Raw genomic sequence first — 15,919 nt, forward strand, 5'->3', positions numbered from 1 at the left:
TATTCATTGATTTTGAAACAGTCTCACTAGTTTGTTGAGTCTCACTAGTCAATTGCCGAGGCTGGCCTCGAACCTGGGATCCTCCCGTCTCAGCCTTCTAAGTCCTAGGATTACAGACGTGCACCGCCATGCCTGGCTGGGGTCCCCTTGCTCAGCCCGGTACCCTCATCTGCTTCGTAAAATGCGGGTTCCCGTTCATGCCCACCCAGGCTCTGGAGCGGTACCGGCTTCGCCGCCACACAGCTCTGGCTCAGAGCCAGGCTGGAGCCCCAGGCAGGGCGCTGAGATGGCCAAGGACAGAAAACTTCCACCGGGTCCTTGTTTCATAAATAAGTTTTCTTTTTTCAGTGAAAAAGTGCACATTAGACACAGGAGGAAGGACGCGCGGGGCCCGGTGCGCCTCCCCAGGGAGCGCCAGGGCAGGGCCCCCTGCGCCACTGGCTCCCGGGCCCTGGTGAGTTCCTGGGGGCAGCCGTCGCCCTGGCAGGGGCGGCCCACGGCGGGCACGCACACGCCGGCTTCCACTGCCAGCCTTCCCGCAGGCGGCCCGCACCTGCACCGCAGGGTCTAGGCCGTGAGCCGGCCACCTGCCGGCCAGGTGAGCCGCGCCCGGGCCATAGCCAAACCCGGAGGACCGATGCCCAGGCCCGGCTCATTTGGGAAGCCCGTTCGTCATGCCCAGCTGTTCTTTGAGGGCGCTCAGCTGCGCCAGGCTGATGTTGCTGCCGCCACAGACGATGACCACCAGGGAGGCCAGCGGGGCCGGGAGCTTCCCCTCCGCCTGGAGCTTCTTGACCACGCGGCTGTAGACGGCGGCCAGGGCGGCCCCGCAGGCGGGCTCCACCAGGATCTTCTCGTCATCTGCCGAGAAGGAGCGGGGTGACGGCGGGGGCCAGGGGTGCCCCGCCCTGATCTGACGCAGACACAGGTCCTGCACCCAGCCTCCCATCGCCACCCTCGCTGGGGCCTCCCTGGCCTGAGCCAGGGCCTCGGTTCCATCTTCAGGACTAACGTGGATCAAATCATGGCAGCAGCAGCTGCTGCCCTGTGTTGAGAAGGATTTTTTTTTTTTTTTTTGGGTGGTACTGGGGGTGGAACCCAGAGACTTTCTACCTCCGGGCTATACTCCCAGACCTTTTTTATATTTTATTTGAAAACAGGGTCTCACTAAGTTGCTGAGAGCCTCGCTAAGTATCTGAGGCTGGCTTCGAACCCGTGCGATCCTCCTGTCTCAGCCTCCCGAGCGCAGGGATTAGGAGCGTGCGCCACCATGCCCGGCTGAGAAGGATTCTGAGGTCCCATCTGAGCAAGTGTCAGCTCTGACTGTCTACCATAAACTAGATGTTCTAGGCGAGGATGGGCCAGAAAACTGGGAAGGGAACTGCGGGCAAACAGGGCCCCATGGCACATCGGTGGACAGACAGCCCGCGCTCGGCTCCCAGACCAGCTGGGCGGGTTCAGACGGGACTTGACACATACCCACAAACTTCTCAATGGCGGCCACAGCCTCCTGGTCCGAGATAACTTCGGAGAAAATGGGGTACTCCTGAAACAGCTTCAGGGCCTGCGCCCCTACAGTGTTCACACCCAGGGCTTTGGCAACGCTGGGAGAGGCGGGGACGGGAGTGGGAGGCAAAGGAGATATGGGGGCGGCAGAGAGGGGGCAGGGAGGGAGAGGGGGGGCAGGTGAGTGACAGGCCTGGGCCAGGGCAGGTGCCAAGGCCCTGGGTAAGTAGCGTGGAGCCTTTCAACACTGGCGCGCCACGCCTGAAGGACCCCTGGCTATCCCCACCGGGACCCCTTGCCGTTGCACCAGGTTGAATCGCACCCGCTAAACCCTCACTAAGCCCCGCAGGGCTCCGTCCATCCACTTCCTGTCCCGTCCTTAAGGCTCAGGATAAGGCTGCCTCCTCTGGGGTGGCCTCCAGGGGGCCACTCAGTCCCACTGCCTGTGTGGAATCCTGCCATGGTCTGTTGGAACAGAGTACTTTCTTTTCTTTTTTTATGGTGCTGGGTGTTGAACCCAGGGGCATTCTACCTCCAACCTACACTCGTACCCCCATTTATTTTATTTTATTTTGCAATACTGAGGATGGAACCTGGGGCATTCTACCTCCGAGCTACACCCCAGCCCAATTTTTTATTCTTTATTTTGAAACAGGGTCTCACTAGTTGCTGTCCGCAAACAGTGATCCTCCTGTCTCAGCCTCCCATGTACCGGGGTAATTGCTGGTAATTGGCAATTAATGAGGTGCATAGAACCCTGACATAGAGGGCCTCAAAAAAAAAAAAAAAAAAAAAAAGATCACGACTAGCGTTTTCAAGTGAAGATGCAGAACGTCCCCGGTCCTGTGTGTCACAGACGTGGGTTCAAGCCCCAGCCGTACCACATGCTGGCAGGCGTGGCTCTGGCCAAGTGACCAAAGCTACGGTTTCCCCCCTGTAAAATGGGGCGACATGGGGGCCAGCCTCCCCGGCCCGCCTGCGCCCCCCCCCAGCGCAGCTCCCAGGGGCTCACCTGGTGATCTTGGGCAGGGAGACCAGCCTGCCCGCCGTGGTGGCGGCGTGGAAGCTGTGGGCGCCCACGGTCTCCATGGCGACGATGGGCACATCCCCCCAGCCCACCTCCCGCAGCCCCTGGACCACTCCGCACAGCAGGCCGCCGCCGCCCACCGACAGCACGATGGCGCCCGGCTTCGCGGTCAGCGTCTCTTTCAGCTCTCTCACGATGGACGTGTGGCCTTCCCTGAAGGGCGGGGGGCGGCGGGTCAGGGCCGGGCTCCCGGGATGAGGGGTGGGGGTCCCTGACCTCGCCAGCCGGGCTCCCTGGCCGTGGAGACTCTGTGAGCGGAAAACGCCCACGGTGCACGTCTACACCAGCGCCCGGGGCCCCAGGGACGGAGTTCCGGCTGCCCAAGGGGTCCCTGCCCGCAAGAGCCCCGTTTCCTGGGGCGCCTTCCTTCCCTGTCTGCGCCCCCGGTCTGCAGCTGGGGGACCCATTGCCGATGCAGGTTCTCAGCGGCAGCACTTGGCGGGGTCCTGTGCCTGGCCGTGGTGACCCTGTGTCCCCGCAGACCCTGCCCAGGGGTGTGTGTGTGGGGGGGGTGCTGCCACCTGCACCCGCTGACCCTGAAGTGAACTCACCAGATGAGCGGGTCGTCGAAGGGCGGCACGTAGACCCAGCCCGGGTTGTTCTTCGCCAGGGCCTTGGCCAGCTCCACGGCGTCGTCCAGCATCTGCGGCCGCGAGAAGAGAAAGTTGAGGCCATGGGCGGATCCGCGCAGCCCCGGCGCCCTCGGCGGCCCACCCGGCCACACTCACCTCGCCCACCACCTTCACCACGGCGCCTTCACTGTGCAGCCGCTCGATGGTGAGCGCGGGCGTGGTGCTGGGCACCACGATGGTGGCAGGGATGCCCAGCTTCCGGGCGGCGTAGGCGGCCGCCATGCCTGCGTTGCCCGCTGTCAGGGCGGAGGCGGAGGCGGAGGCCGCGTGTCACGGGGGGGGGGGGCTCACGTCCCTCTCCCCGGTGGCCGCTGCCCTCCTCCCCCGAGATCCCATGGGGAACTGTGCTGACAGGCTGGGCCGCCAGAGAGGCAGGGCCCGGCTCCCGGACACACAGCGGAGGAGCCCGGAGGAGCTGCCGCTTACCTGAGGAGCAGACGAAATGTGCGCAGCCCTGCTCAGCCCGCTGCGGAGGCAGAGGAGAGGGGTCAGGCCGGACAGAGTCCACGCCCGACTCGCCCCTCCCTCCACCCCAGAATACTTCCTATGGGTGATCCTCCTCCTCCCCTCCCCTCCCCTCCTCCTCCTCCTCCTCCCCCTCCTCCTCTTCCTCTGCCTCCTCCTCCTCTTTCTCCTCCTCCTCCTCCTCCTCTTCCTCCTCCTCCTCCTCTTCCTCCTCTTCCTCCGCCTCCCCCTCCTCTTCCTCCTCGAGGACGGGCGGCTCTGGCCAGAGGGGCCCACTGAGTGGCACGTGCTCAGGCCTCTCCGGGCACGGCGTCCAGTCCACAGGTGCGTCCAGCCCACGGCGCCGGCCCTACCTTCTTGCACAGGTTCCCGATGCCCCGGATCTTGAAGGAGCCAGACGGCTGGGCGCTGTCCATCTTGAGAAAGACGCTGGTGCCGGCCACTTTGGACAGGGCCATGCTGTCCCGGACAGGGGTCTTCACGTGCAGGGGCTCTTTGGACAACATCGCTGGGGGAAAAGGAAGCCCGAGAGTGAGGCGGTCGGGAGGCAGGAGCAGGACGTCAAGGTGTGTCTGCGCAGAGGGTGCAAAGACCCCACCCGCCTGTGCATAATAAATGATTCCCTGGCCTTCACCAGAAATGGGGGTCCTGCAGGGCCAGCGCGCCGTACACAGCGCCCCCTCTGGCTGTCTCCATACTTTACCATCTACCTGGATTTCTGTTTTATTTTTTATTTTTTTGGTGGTACTGGGGTTCCTGGAAGCCCTTCTACCTCCGGGCTACGCTCCCAGACCTATTTTTACATTTTTATTTGGAAACAGGGTCTCCTAAGGCAGCGCGCGGGGCTGGCTTCGAACCTGCGCGATCCTCCTGTCTCCGCCTCCGAAGCGCGGGGATGACAAGCGTGCGCCACCACGCCCGGCTCGGATTTCTGATTTAAACACATACTTTTGCATTATATCCCTGAGCTATACTCCCAGCCTTTTTTATTTATTTTTTATTTGCCAACAGAGGTCTCATTAAGTTGCTAAGGCTGGCCTTGAACCTGCGATTTTCTTGTCTCAGCCTGCTAAGTAGTAGGATTATAACTATACGCCATCATCATGCCCGTTAAACACATTACATTTTATTCTGGGTGTGGTGGCGCACGCTTGTAATCCCCGTGCTTGGGAGGCTGAAACAGGAGGATCGCGCAGGTTCGAAGCCAGCCTCAACTACTTAGTGAGACCCTGTTTCCAAAAAAGTACAAAATAGGTTTGGGAGTATAGCCTGGAGGTAGAAGAGTTTCCAGGAACCCCAGTACCACCAAAAACAAACAAACAAACAAACCCCCCCAAACTAAAAAGGGCTCCATCCCAGTACCATACACACACACAAAAAGAAAAAACAAAAAACAAAAAAAAAACCACATTATATTTTAATTTTTTTTGTAATACTAGAGATGGAACCCAGGGCATTCTACTTCTGAGTTACACCCCCCAGCCCTATTTTTTATTCTTTATTTTGAAACAGGGTCTCACTGAGTTGCAGAGGGCCTCACTAAGTAGCCGAGGCTGACTGTGAACCGCGATCCTCCTGTCTCAGCCTCCCGAATGCTGGGATTACAAGCGTGCGCCACCATGCCTGGCTACATCTTAATTTTATTTTTTTTGCAGTGGCTGGGGATGGAACCCTGGGCCTCACACATGCTGGGCAAGCTCTCTGCACAGTGCCCCCCCTCAGCCTCTATTCTAGTCTTTAATAACCACTTATTAAGTGATCACAGGTGGGTTTTCTGGGGCAGCCGCCATGAGCTTTTCCTATCCCACACGTATCCGCCTAAGCAACACTGACCCTTTTTTCAAAGGGAGATGAGTTGCTGGGTGTGATGGCTCACACTGTAATCCTAGTACTTGGGAGGCTGAGACAGGAGGATCGCCAGTCTGAGGCCAGCCTCAGGAATTAAGCAAGACCCGTTTTCAAAATAAAAAACTAAAAAGGCACCGGGCGTGGTGGCGCACGTTGTAATTCCTGCGCTTGGGAGGCGGAGACAGGAGGATCGCGCAGGTTCGAAGCCAGCCGTGCGCGCTGGCTTAGGAGACCCTGTTTCCAAATTAAAAAAAAAAAAAAGTATAAAAATAGGTCTGGGAGTGTAGCCCGGAGGTAGAAGGGTTTCCAGGAGCCCCAGTACCACCAAAAACAAACAAACAAACAAACAAACCCCAAAAAACTAAAAAGGGCTTGGTATACAGCTCAGCAGAAGAATGCCTGTGGGTTCAATTCCCACTAACTCCCTCCCTCCAAGAAAGAAAGTCCTGATGGGTAGCACAAGCTACTTCTGTGATGTCTTCACTCAGGCCAGGGATAACTCCAAATGCCCAGCTTGGAGCTGGGAAGAGATGGGCACTGCCCCCTCGGGAGCCTGCACCAGCCACCGGCCCGCATCGGGGAAGGCTACGCCCGCCTGCCTAGGGACGCGCCTTCCACACGGAGGGGACCGCCGGTGGCCATGGAGCAAGGAAGCCTTTGAGACCACCAGAGACCCACAGGAGAGCTGCCCCTGCCGCGGGGCTGGGACCAACAAGAGCGGAATGGTAGCTGTCTTATTTATCGATTTATTTGTTTGTTTGTTTGCAGGTCTGGGGATGGAACCCGGAGGCATTCGACCTCCGAGCTACACCCTCTGCCCTATTTTTTATTCTTTATTTCGAAACAGGGTCTCACTAAGTTGCAGAGGGCCTCACTGAGTAGCTGAGGCTGTCTGTGAACCACTATCCTCTAGTCTCAGCCTCCTGAATGCTGGGATTACGAGCGTGCGCCACCACACCCAGATTTCCTTTTTTTTTTTTTTTTTTTTTTTGGTGGTACTGGGGTTCCTGGAAACCCTTCTACCACCGGGCTACACTCCCAGACCTATTTTATACTTTTTTTAAAATTTGGAAACAGGGTCTCCTAAGCCAGCGCGGCTGGCTTCGAACCTGCGCGATCCTCCTGTCTCCGCCTCCCAAGCGCCGGGATGACAAGCGTGCGCCACCGCGCCCGGCTACTCTTTATTTTGAAACAGGGTCTCACTAAGTCGCGGAGGGCCTCACTAAGTAGCTGAAGCTGGCCGCGATTCTGCGACCCTCCTCCCATCTCGGCCTCCTAGTACTGGGATTACAGGTGTGCACACGCCCGGCTTGGTTGCTGTCTTTTTGCCTCGTTTCTGGAATGCTGATGTGAGATGCCAGAAGCAATCGGCTAAGAGTCGGGGTGAGAACCCGGGCGGTCAGCTCCAGAGCCCTGGCTTTGTTGGGGACCCAGGGATGTGACTCGGGCCTCTCCTCCTGGGGCGGCTCTGGTGGCTAACGTTGAGGAGTGTGGCCCAGTCCAGCCACAGGCTCCCTGCGGCCCCCTACCTCTCCCTCTGTCTTGCTGACCGTCACCGGGGAGACCCGATTCTCCCCAGCTTGGGCTGAGCCAGAAAGGATGAGCAAGGCTCAGGGGCCTCTCTGGCGCCCTCAGCCTCCCTGAGGGTCAGGCAAGGGTGGCCAGACAGTGTCCCATCTCCAATGACGTCTCTGGTCCAGCCCCCGCCCCTGGCACACTTGACTCAGAATGCCTTCTCTCCACTTAGCAGGCAAATGAGGAGTGGGCGTCCTGAGGGCTTCACGGCCTTTGCGCACACACCCCAAATGTGAGGCCCCCGTGTTTGTCTGCGTTAACCCGCATCTTGAGAGTCAGAGGCTGTGGGCTTTCCAAAGCAGTAGTCCCCAGATTTGTTCAAACGAACTTTTGGCTCCTGGAGACTATCCCCCCTCAACAAGGGCACCCACCCAACCCCGGTTCTTCGTGGGTGGTTTGCCAAGCTCTGGCCTGACCCAGGCCTCTGGCTGGGGGTGGGAGGGGTCCACCACCTGAAGCCCTTTCAGGTGGATTTTGGGGCCCCCACGTGCGCCCCATCCACCTGGCCTCCCCGTAAAGCGGTTTTTGGTAAAGTAAGTGCAGGGGAGAACAAGGGGGTGAGCGTCTGCCTGCCCGCAGATCACGGTTCTTCCCCAGTGGAGCCCTGCCAGGAGGGGCGGGGGCTGCAAGGACCCCCTGCGCGCGCCCTCTGCGGTCAGAAGCGCCTTCTGGGTCGGCCATGGTCATTTCTCTCCTGGGGGGCATGCAGTAAATGTCAATCTCACGCGCACGACATCCTCAGGAGTAAGCTTCTCTCTCATCCCCAATTTACAGATGAGAACCCTGAGGCCCAGAGGTGGCTGCGCACCCAGCCACTGCCCCCCGCCCCCCATCTCCCTTTCCCCCTGGGAAGCCCCGATGGCCCCCCGCAGTCCACTCTGGGGGGCGGCCGAGGGTGGGGCCACTTACTTCGGGCAACGAGCGAGCTGGATGGCTGCAGAGAGGGTCAGATTGGATCGAATCACACGAATCAGACACAGATGGAGACTCTGCAGAGCTGTCCCCCGGGTTCTCCTCCGCTTCAGGGTTTTATGCCCCGGACGCCCTCGCGGCAGCCAATGGGAACGCAGGGCCGGCCCCGCCCCCGCCCCGCCCACACAGGCCCCGCCCCCGGGCCCGCCCCTGCCCGGGACTCGGAGCCCTGCGCTTACCTCTTGGCAGAGACCTCCTGTTTTTTCTCCTCTCCCCTCTCCGCCCGCCTTCGGGTCCGGTTCCCTCAGTAGCAAATGGGGACAGTACCTCCGTCCCAGGGGCCATGGGAGGCCGTCGTGAGGTGTGAGATCAAGTTCCCGATGCATGCTGGTCACGCGGTGGTAGGTGCCCAGCCACGGTGACACCCAGGTTGTGTTCGAGCCCCTGGGCCCTCAGTAAGCGCCCAGCCGCAGAGGAGGGGGGCAGCGTTATCATCGCCATCACGCTGGTCATCCCAGCATTCGGGAGGCTGAGACAGGAGGATCCAGGTTCACTGCCAGCCTCAGCTACTGAGTGAGGCCCTTTGTAACTCAGCGAGACCCTATTTCAAAATAAAGAATAAAATAATAGGGCTGGGGGGGGCTGTAGCTCGGAGATAGAATGCCCCTGGGTTCCATCACCAATACCCCCCTCAAAAAAAAAAAAGGCATAATGTGCTCTGTAAGGGGCTGGAATTGTGAGCAATCACTACTGTTCCCATCACGACCACCACCATCGCTATTAACACCATCATCACTACTATCGCGGCCACCACCATCACCGACCTGGAGGGTCTTCCCTCGGCAAACTCTCCCTGCCCCACACCAAGCCTCCCGTCTGTCCCTGGCTGCCGGCAGAGGTCTGTCTGTGCACAGGACAGCGCGTGTGTGTGCGTGCGTGTGCACACACACACACACACGCACACACGCACGCACAGCCCGCCTGGTTCTGTCCCGGGCCCCTCAACAAAGCTCCCTTGTCGGGCTGGCCGAGACGAGAATACCGATGAGGCCGAGGTCGGGCACAAACAGCTCGCGGGCCGCCCTCCTTGCGGGACAAGCTACAAGCTGTCCTAGTTCACCGCTCCTCCCGGCTTTCCAGAGCACCCCACAGAGCCTTCCCTGCGCCGACGTCCATGGGCGGGCAAAGCGGGGTGATGTGGGGTCCCCTGCAACTCACTTGGACACAGCCCCATGTGTGTATCCGCAGTCCTGGAGCACCCCCATACCCCCGTGCCACGAGACCCCCATGTGGGGTCTCAGCCCCAGCAAGCAAAGTGTGGGCATCCCAGGTCCCACGCGGTAGGGCTAGAGATAGGCTCGGAGGCTGAGGACGATGGCCAAGACCACCAGGTCCAGAGAGCATCCGTGGAAGGCAAGTTAGAGGTTCCAAGTCCTTTGTGGACACAGGGTCAGCAGAGAGGGACGAGAGGGGACAGGACATCTGCCCGGCCTGGTCACATTCGGAAGTCCCAGACTTCGATTTTTTTTTTTTTTTTTTTTTTTTTTGCGGGTCTGGGGATGGAGCCCAGGGGCATTTGACCTCTGAGCTACACCCCCTGCCCTATTTTTTACTCTTTATTTTGAAACCGGGTCTCACTGAGCTGCAGAGGGCCTCACTAAGTAGCTGAGGCTGGCCGCGAACTGCGATCCTCCGGTCTCAGCCTCCTGAATGCTGGGATCACAAGCGTGCACCGCCACACCCAGCCCAGACTTGGGTTTTGACGGTCTCCATCTGATGCCATCCTGCAGCCAGAGGGGTGAGACTGAATCGAGATGGGGATGTAGCATCTTGTAAAGTTGAAGCAGTGTGTTAGCTCTGACCTGTCATAACCGGATCCCAGGGAAGTGGGGTGGGGGGGGCCTGGTGGTAGGGACAAGATGACCAGGTACTTCTTTATTTTTATTTATTTATTTTGGTGGTACTGGGGTTCCTTGAAGCCCTTCTACCTCCTCTTTATTTTATTTTATATTTTTTTTGTGGTACTGGAGATGAAACCCAAAGGCATTCTCCCTCTGAGCTACACCCCAGCCCTATTTTTTATTCTTTATTTTGAAACAGGGTCTCACTGAGTTGCAAAGGGCCTCACTGAGTAGCTGAGGCTGGCCGCGAACCGCGATCCTCTGGTCCCAGCCTCCCGAGTGCTGGGATGACAAGCGTGCGCCACCACGCCCGGCTTAGACACGCCCACCTTCTTTCCTCTCAGCCCCTGGCAGCCACCAGTCTCGGCGTGGCCTGTCCCTTTATCATTTTGTGCACGTGGACTCATCGGCTGCGTGTCTTTTTCTGTCTGGTTCCTTTCACGTAGAATGTTTTCAAGCAGGAAGCCAGTGTTCGTTCTCTGTTTGCCAAATGATACCCTAGCATAGGGACCTACCACGTTGTATTTGTCTACGCAGACATTTTCCAGGTTCAAATCCAGTTTCTGCCATCGGCTCGCTGTGTGACCTCAGACAGCTCGCTTCACCTCCCTGTTAGATTTGAGGCTTTATAACTCCACTGATGTAAAATTATCAGGACAGCGCTCGGTGCAGAGCAGGCACGTCAGAGGCAATGGCCAGCCGGGCGTGGTGGGCACGCTTGTCATCCCAGTACTTGGGAGGCTGAGACCGGAGGATCGCGGTTTGCGGACAGCCTCAGCTACTGAGAGAGGCCCTCTGCAACTCAGTGAGACCCTGTTTCCAAATAAAGAATAAAAAATAGGGCTGGGGGTGTGGCTTGAAGGTACAATGCCCCTGGGTTTCATCCCCAAGACCATAAAGAGAGAGGGGAGGGGCAATGGCCATTTGTGTGTGTTACTGTTACAAGGGCTTGAACCCAGGGGTGCTCTACCTCCAAGCTACACCCTCAGCCCTTTTTATTTCTTTGCTTTGAGCCAGGGTCTCTCTAGGTCGCTGCTAATTTTGATATGTTGCTGAATGTATCCTGGAACCTGTGATCCTCCCGTCTCAGCCCCCAAGTACCAGGATGACAGGTGTGTGCCAACATGCTTGGTTGCCCATTTTTATTTTCTGGCGCTCACAAGGGCATTTGTGTCCCTATCTCAGGGTGATGGCGCATAAAAGTACCGTTCCAAGCCGGGCGTGGTGGTGCACGCTTGTAATCCCTGTGCTTGGGAGGCTGGGATGGGAGGATCGCACAGGTTCGAAGCCAGCCTCGGCTACTTGGCGAGGCTCTCAACAACTTAGTGAGACCCTGTTTCCAAATAAAGTATAAAATAGGCCTGGGAGTGTCCCGTGGTCCAGGGAGAAGGGACAGGAGTCTAGCCGGGTCTCCCAGGCACAGCCCCCCCTTCCCCCAGCTGCGGGGCGGTTACACCACACCTTCCCGGGAAGTGTCAGATCAGCTCGTCCTGTGTCCTTGGTGGGGAGATGGGAACCCGATGTTTTCCTGGCCCTGGTGCCCTCCCCGGAGGGCCGGGCCGCAGCCACCTCTGGTCTCTTCTGATGAGTTCAGGTCACTGGTCAGACTTGGCCTGAAACCAACCCCCCTGCTGTATCACCTAGCTTCCCCCGCACCCCCCTCAGCAGGGTGCAAGGCCGGCCATCTTGGTCCTCCTCTGCCCCCACTGGATCCCACAAGGCCCAGCCCCTCCACGTTTCTCCCTGGGCAAGCTCAGGCTGGAGCCTCTTTGGGATTCTGTAGCTCAGAAGCCCCGTCCATCCCCCGCTGGACCAGGAGAAGCTGAGGGCCGGCTGTGCCTGCCCCATCTCACGGGGCTCCTGGCTGGCGGCTCCACCCTCCGCTTCTCTCCCACCTCCACCCTTTTGCTGTCTCTCTCTCACACTGCAGCTGAGTGACCCTAACTTGAGAACATCCCCCAGCCTCCCCTGCTGCCACGCTGGCCCAGGCCCCTGGATCCTGTGCCTGGACCCTCGCAAGTGCCTCTGTGCTGCACTCTGGCTGCCCATACCCCACACGGCGGTGGCGGGGAACCTGAGTAGGAGAAGGTTGCTGCTCTTCTCTAGAGCCTCCCATGGCTCCCACCTTCCTGGGAATAAAAGCTGAAGTGCTTGACGTGGCCTCTGGGGGATCTGTCACTGACACACACACCCCCCCCCCCCGGCCCCAGCGTCTCCTCTACCCACTCTGCTCTGGTGGCCTGGCCTTCTAGTTGTTTCTCTGACAGGCTGGGCACCCTCCTGCCCCGGGGCCCCCTGTATCTGCTCTCCGCCATCCACTGCTTCTTCTCCTGATAGCTATCCACGTGGCCCAGCTTCTCAGGCCCTCACGTTGCGACTTAAATGTCACCCCGCAGCGGGCCATGGTGGCGCACACCTGTGACTGAGATGAGAGGCCCGCGCAGGTTCAAGGCCAGACCCTGCAGCCCAGGGAGACACTCGGAGACTCAGCAAGACCCTGTTTCAAACAACAGCAATAAAAACAAAAACAGAGCCCGGCGTGGCGGCGCACGCCTGTCATCCCAGCCTTCGGGAGGCTGAGACCGGAGGATCGCGGTTCGCGGCCAGCCTCAGCTACTTAGTGAGGCCCTCTGCAACTCAGTGAGACCCGGTTTCAAATAAAGAATAAAAAATAGGGCTTGGGTGTAGCTTGAAGGTAGAACACCCCTGGGTTCAATCCCAACACCAAAATAAAATAAAATCAATGTCACCCTGCAGAAAGGTGGGCCCTTTATCGAGGATGGCACAGAGTCTCTGGTTTTATTCCACAACACGGGGCATCCCACCCTCCTCCCTTCCCTCGTCCTTCCTGTCCCCCACCCCCACCCCCTGGCTGCCATCTCCAAGAGGGCAAGAATTTCTGGACTCCCTTTTCAGTGCTCAGTAAACATCGCTCCGGCTCATTATCAAACGAAACCAAGAAAAGTATCTGAGAGGCACAGGAAGAATAAAGAAAAACGCTGTGTGGCCCAGCGGGGCTCCTGTGATGCTCTCCCAGACCGTCCGGGGGGCCAGAGACCTGCCCACAGCGGGCCCGACTCGGCGCCTGGGTCTCTTCCAGCGCCCTGCGGCTTCTGACTCCCTGGTTTCCACGCGTTCACTGCCTGGGTGCAGCGGCCGCAGGCCCGGGAGCTCGCCGCGGCTCGAGAGGCCGAAACCTCCTCCTTGCGCCTCTCGTCTCTCCCTCTGCTAATGTGGCCGGGACTTAATCGCGTGTGGGCCAACGCGTCTACCTGCAGGAAACTCATTTCCTTGGCTACCCTCGCTGCGTAGACGCCATTTCTTGTTGTTGTTCGTTTTTTTTTTTTTTTTTTTTTTGGTTTGTTTTTGTACTCCCAGGCCGTTCTATCTCTCAGTCCCTACACTTTTTTTTTTTTTTTTTATCTTTTTGTTGCATTTTGTGGTGCTGGGGATGGAACCCAGGGGCATTCTACCTCTGAGCTATACCCCCAGCCCGATTTTATTTTTACTTTGAAACAGGGTCTCCCTAGGTTGAGGAGATTCTCACTACTTGCTGAGGTTGTCTTTGAACTTGAGATCCTTCTGTCTCAGCCTCACAACTACCGGGATTACAGGTGTGCGTCACCACGCCCAGCTATTTTTATTTTTTATTTATTTATTTAATTTTGTGGTACTGGGGGTGGAACCCAGGGGCTTTTCTACCTCCGGGCTATACTCCCAGACCTATTTTATATTTTATTTGGAAACAGGGTCTCACTAAGTTGCCGAGAGCCTCACTAAGTAGCTGAGGCTGGCTTCGAACCTGCACGATCCTCCTGTCTCGGCCTCCCAGATATTTTTTCCTGGTGAAATGAATCCAGGTGCTGCCGTCGAGCTTGGTTTCCTTCCACCTGGCTGCAGTCCCTCCTTCGATTTGGTAAAGACCTCCTGGAACTGTCTCGGGACAATCTGCTGGCCCCGTCTGTGGCCGCGCCCCCTGGCTTTGCGTCATCTTGAGTGACAAACAGCTTCTCCACGGGTCCCGTGTCTGCCCCTGGCCACTGTGGCCAAGGTCAGGACCCGCAGCGGCCGCAGCCTCTGCCCTGGGGTTAGCGTCACCTCGGTGACACGTGAGGGGTGGAGATGGCCAGGTCAGAGGCCCCGCGAGGATTTGTGCAGAGCTCACTGCGAAAGCAAGACGTGTGAAGCAGATTAAATCTCAGAACGTGCAGTGGCCTCGTGCAGTGGCCGGGCGCACGCCTGTAATCCCAGCCATCATAGAGGCTGAGGCAGGAGGATGGCAGGTTTGAGGCCAGCCCGGGGAACTTAGTGAGACCATGTCTCAAAACTAATTAAATGCCCTTTGCAACTCAGTGAGACCCTGTTTCAAAATAAAGAATAAAAAAAATAGCGCTGGGGGTACCCCCCGGAGGTAGAATGCCCCTGGGTTCCATCCCCAGTACTGCGAAAAAAAAATTAAACAAACAAATAAATGAAGTAGGGCTGGGGTATATCTCAGAGGTAGAACACCCCTAGCTTCCATCTCCAGTCCCATAAGCAAACAAACAGACAGCAACACAAAAATAAAAAAATAAAAATCTTTGGTCTATAGCTCGGTGGTCCAGCCCCCCTGGGTTCAATCCTTAAAACTGCAGAAACAAAAGTAATCAAGATGGTGAGGCGTGATGGGGCACACCTGTAATCCCAGGTTACTTGGGAGGCTGAGACAGGAGGGTCGCAGGTTCAAGGACAGCCTCAGCACTGTAGCTGAAGCTCTCAGCACCCTAGGGAGAGCCACCATGCCCGGCTTTGTTTCCATTATTGAACCGATGCTGATACAGCATTATTTACTAAAATCTAAGGGCTGTGGGTGTGGGGTCTGCGCGGGGAGCGGCAGGGCCAGCCTGGAAAGACAGTGACCCCAAGGGGACTCCCGGTCTACCAGGGCTTAGCTTCTTAGTAGGCCCGAAGGTGGCTTGGAGCTTGTTTGGCCCTGGGCTCCTCTGCACCGGCCTGGGCCGCCGGAGCTGGGCCGCCTCTCACTGGCCAGTGGCTGCTCCTCGGCCCAATCCCAGCTCCTCCATCAGTGAGGGAACCGCAAGGCCAGCTGGGATCAGCAGGGTGACCCGTGGCTTAATGAGTAACCCGGGGGGGTCGGACGCCTGGCCGGGTGTCTGTTTGACGGCTCAAGGTGTCAGGGACAGGAGCTGGGTGACGAACATGGCCCGCGGCCCGGCCTCCTCTCCAGCCCCTGCCCCCGCTGGGGCCCTCGCCCGGGCTCTGCGCCCGCTCTCTGGCTCACCCAGGCCAGAAGCTCTGGGGCCCCTCTGCGCCTGCGTCCCTGTCTGCCTCTGCTGTGTGACCTTGGGAAAGTGGCTTGGTCTCTCTGATCTGTCTCCTCAATGCGGGGCTCTGTAGAATACCCATCTTGCTGGGCGTGGGGGCGCACGCTTGTAATCCCCGCACTTGGGAGGCGGAGACAGGAGGATCGCGCAGGTTCGAAGCAGGCTGCGCTGGCTTAAGAGACCCTGTTTCCAAATAAAAATATAAAATAGGTCTGGGAGTGTAGCCTGGAGGTAGAAGGGTTCCATCCCCAGTACCACCAAAAAAAAAAAAAAAAAAAAAAAAAAAAAGGACTAGCCATCTTGCCAGGAGGTCACAAGCATTCTCTAATGTTTTGATATCACATCCTCCTAAATGCCAGCTATTTATGGGCTCCTTTGTAATTTCTGCCATATTGTTATACCCCTTATTTATTTATTTTTGTGGTATTGGGGATTAAGCCCAGGGCATATTGTGTTTAATATACCTCCCAGCCCTATTTTTTATTCTTTCTTTTGAAACAGGGTCTCGCTAAGTTGCTGAGAGCCTCACTAAGTAGCTGAGGCTGGCTGCGAACCTGTGATCCTCCTGTCTCAGCTTCCCAAGTGCTGGGATGACAAGCGTGCGCCGCCATGCCCGGCTACCTCTTTAATCATAATAATAATGACAGTAAATAAAGCACGTGCCGGGCA

The 15,919-nt window shown here is 57.9% G+C and overlaps 1 protein-coding gene across 1 annotated transcript; it reads right to left on the reverse strand.

Annotated features, from left to right (window-relative positions):
* Positions 1-652: 652 nt before the first annotated feature.
* SDS (serine dehydratase) lies at positions 653-4,196 on the reverse strand (the record flags this gene model as incomplete). Its single annotated transcript, XM_080717974.1, has 7 exons — positions 653-861; positions 1,480-1,604; positions 2,519-2,746; positions 3,145-3,236; positions 3,322-3,461; positions 3,652-3,691; positions 4,044-4,196. 7 exons carry the CDS (start codon positions 4,194-4,196, stop codon positions 653-655), a joined length of 987 nt encoding a protein of 328 aa, XP_080574100.1.
* Between the last annotated feature and the right edge of the window lie 11,723 nt (positions 4,197-15,919).

Source organism: Muscardinus avellanarius (genome assembly GCF_963383645.1).
Source record: "Muscardinus avellanarius genome assembly, chromosome: 21".
NCBI classification, from domain to species: domain Eukaryota; kingdom Metazoa; phylum Chordata; class Mammalia; order Rodentia; family Gliridae; genus Muscardinus; species Muscardinus avellanarius.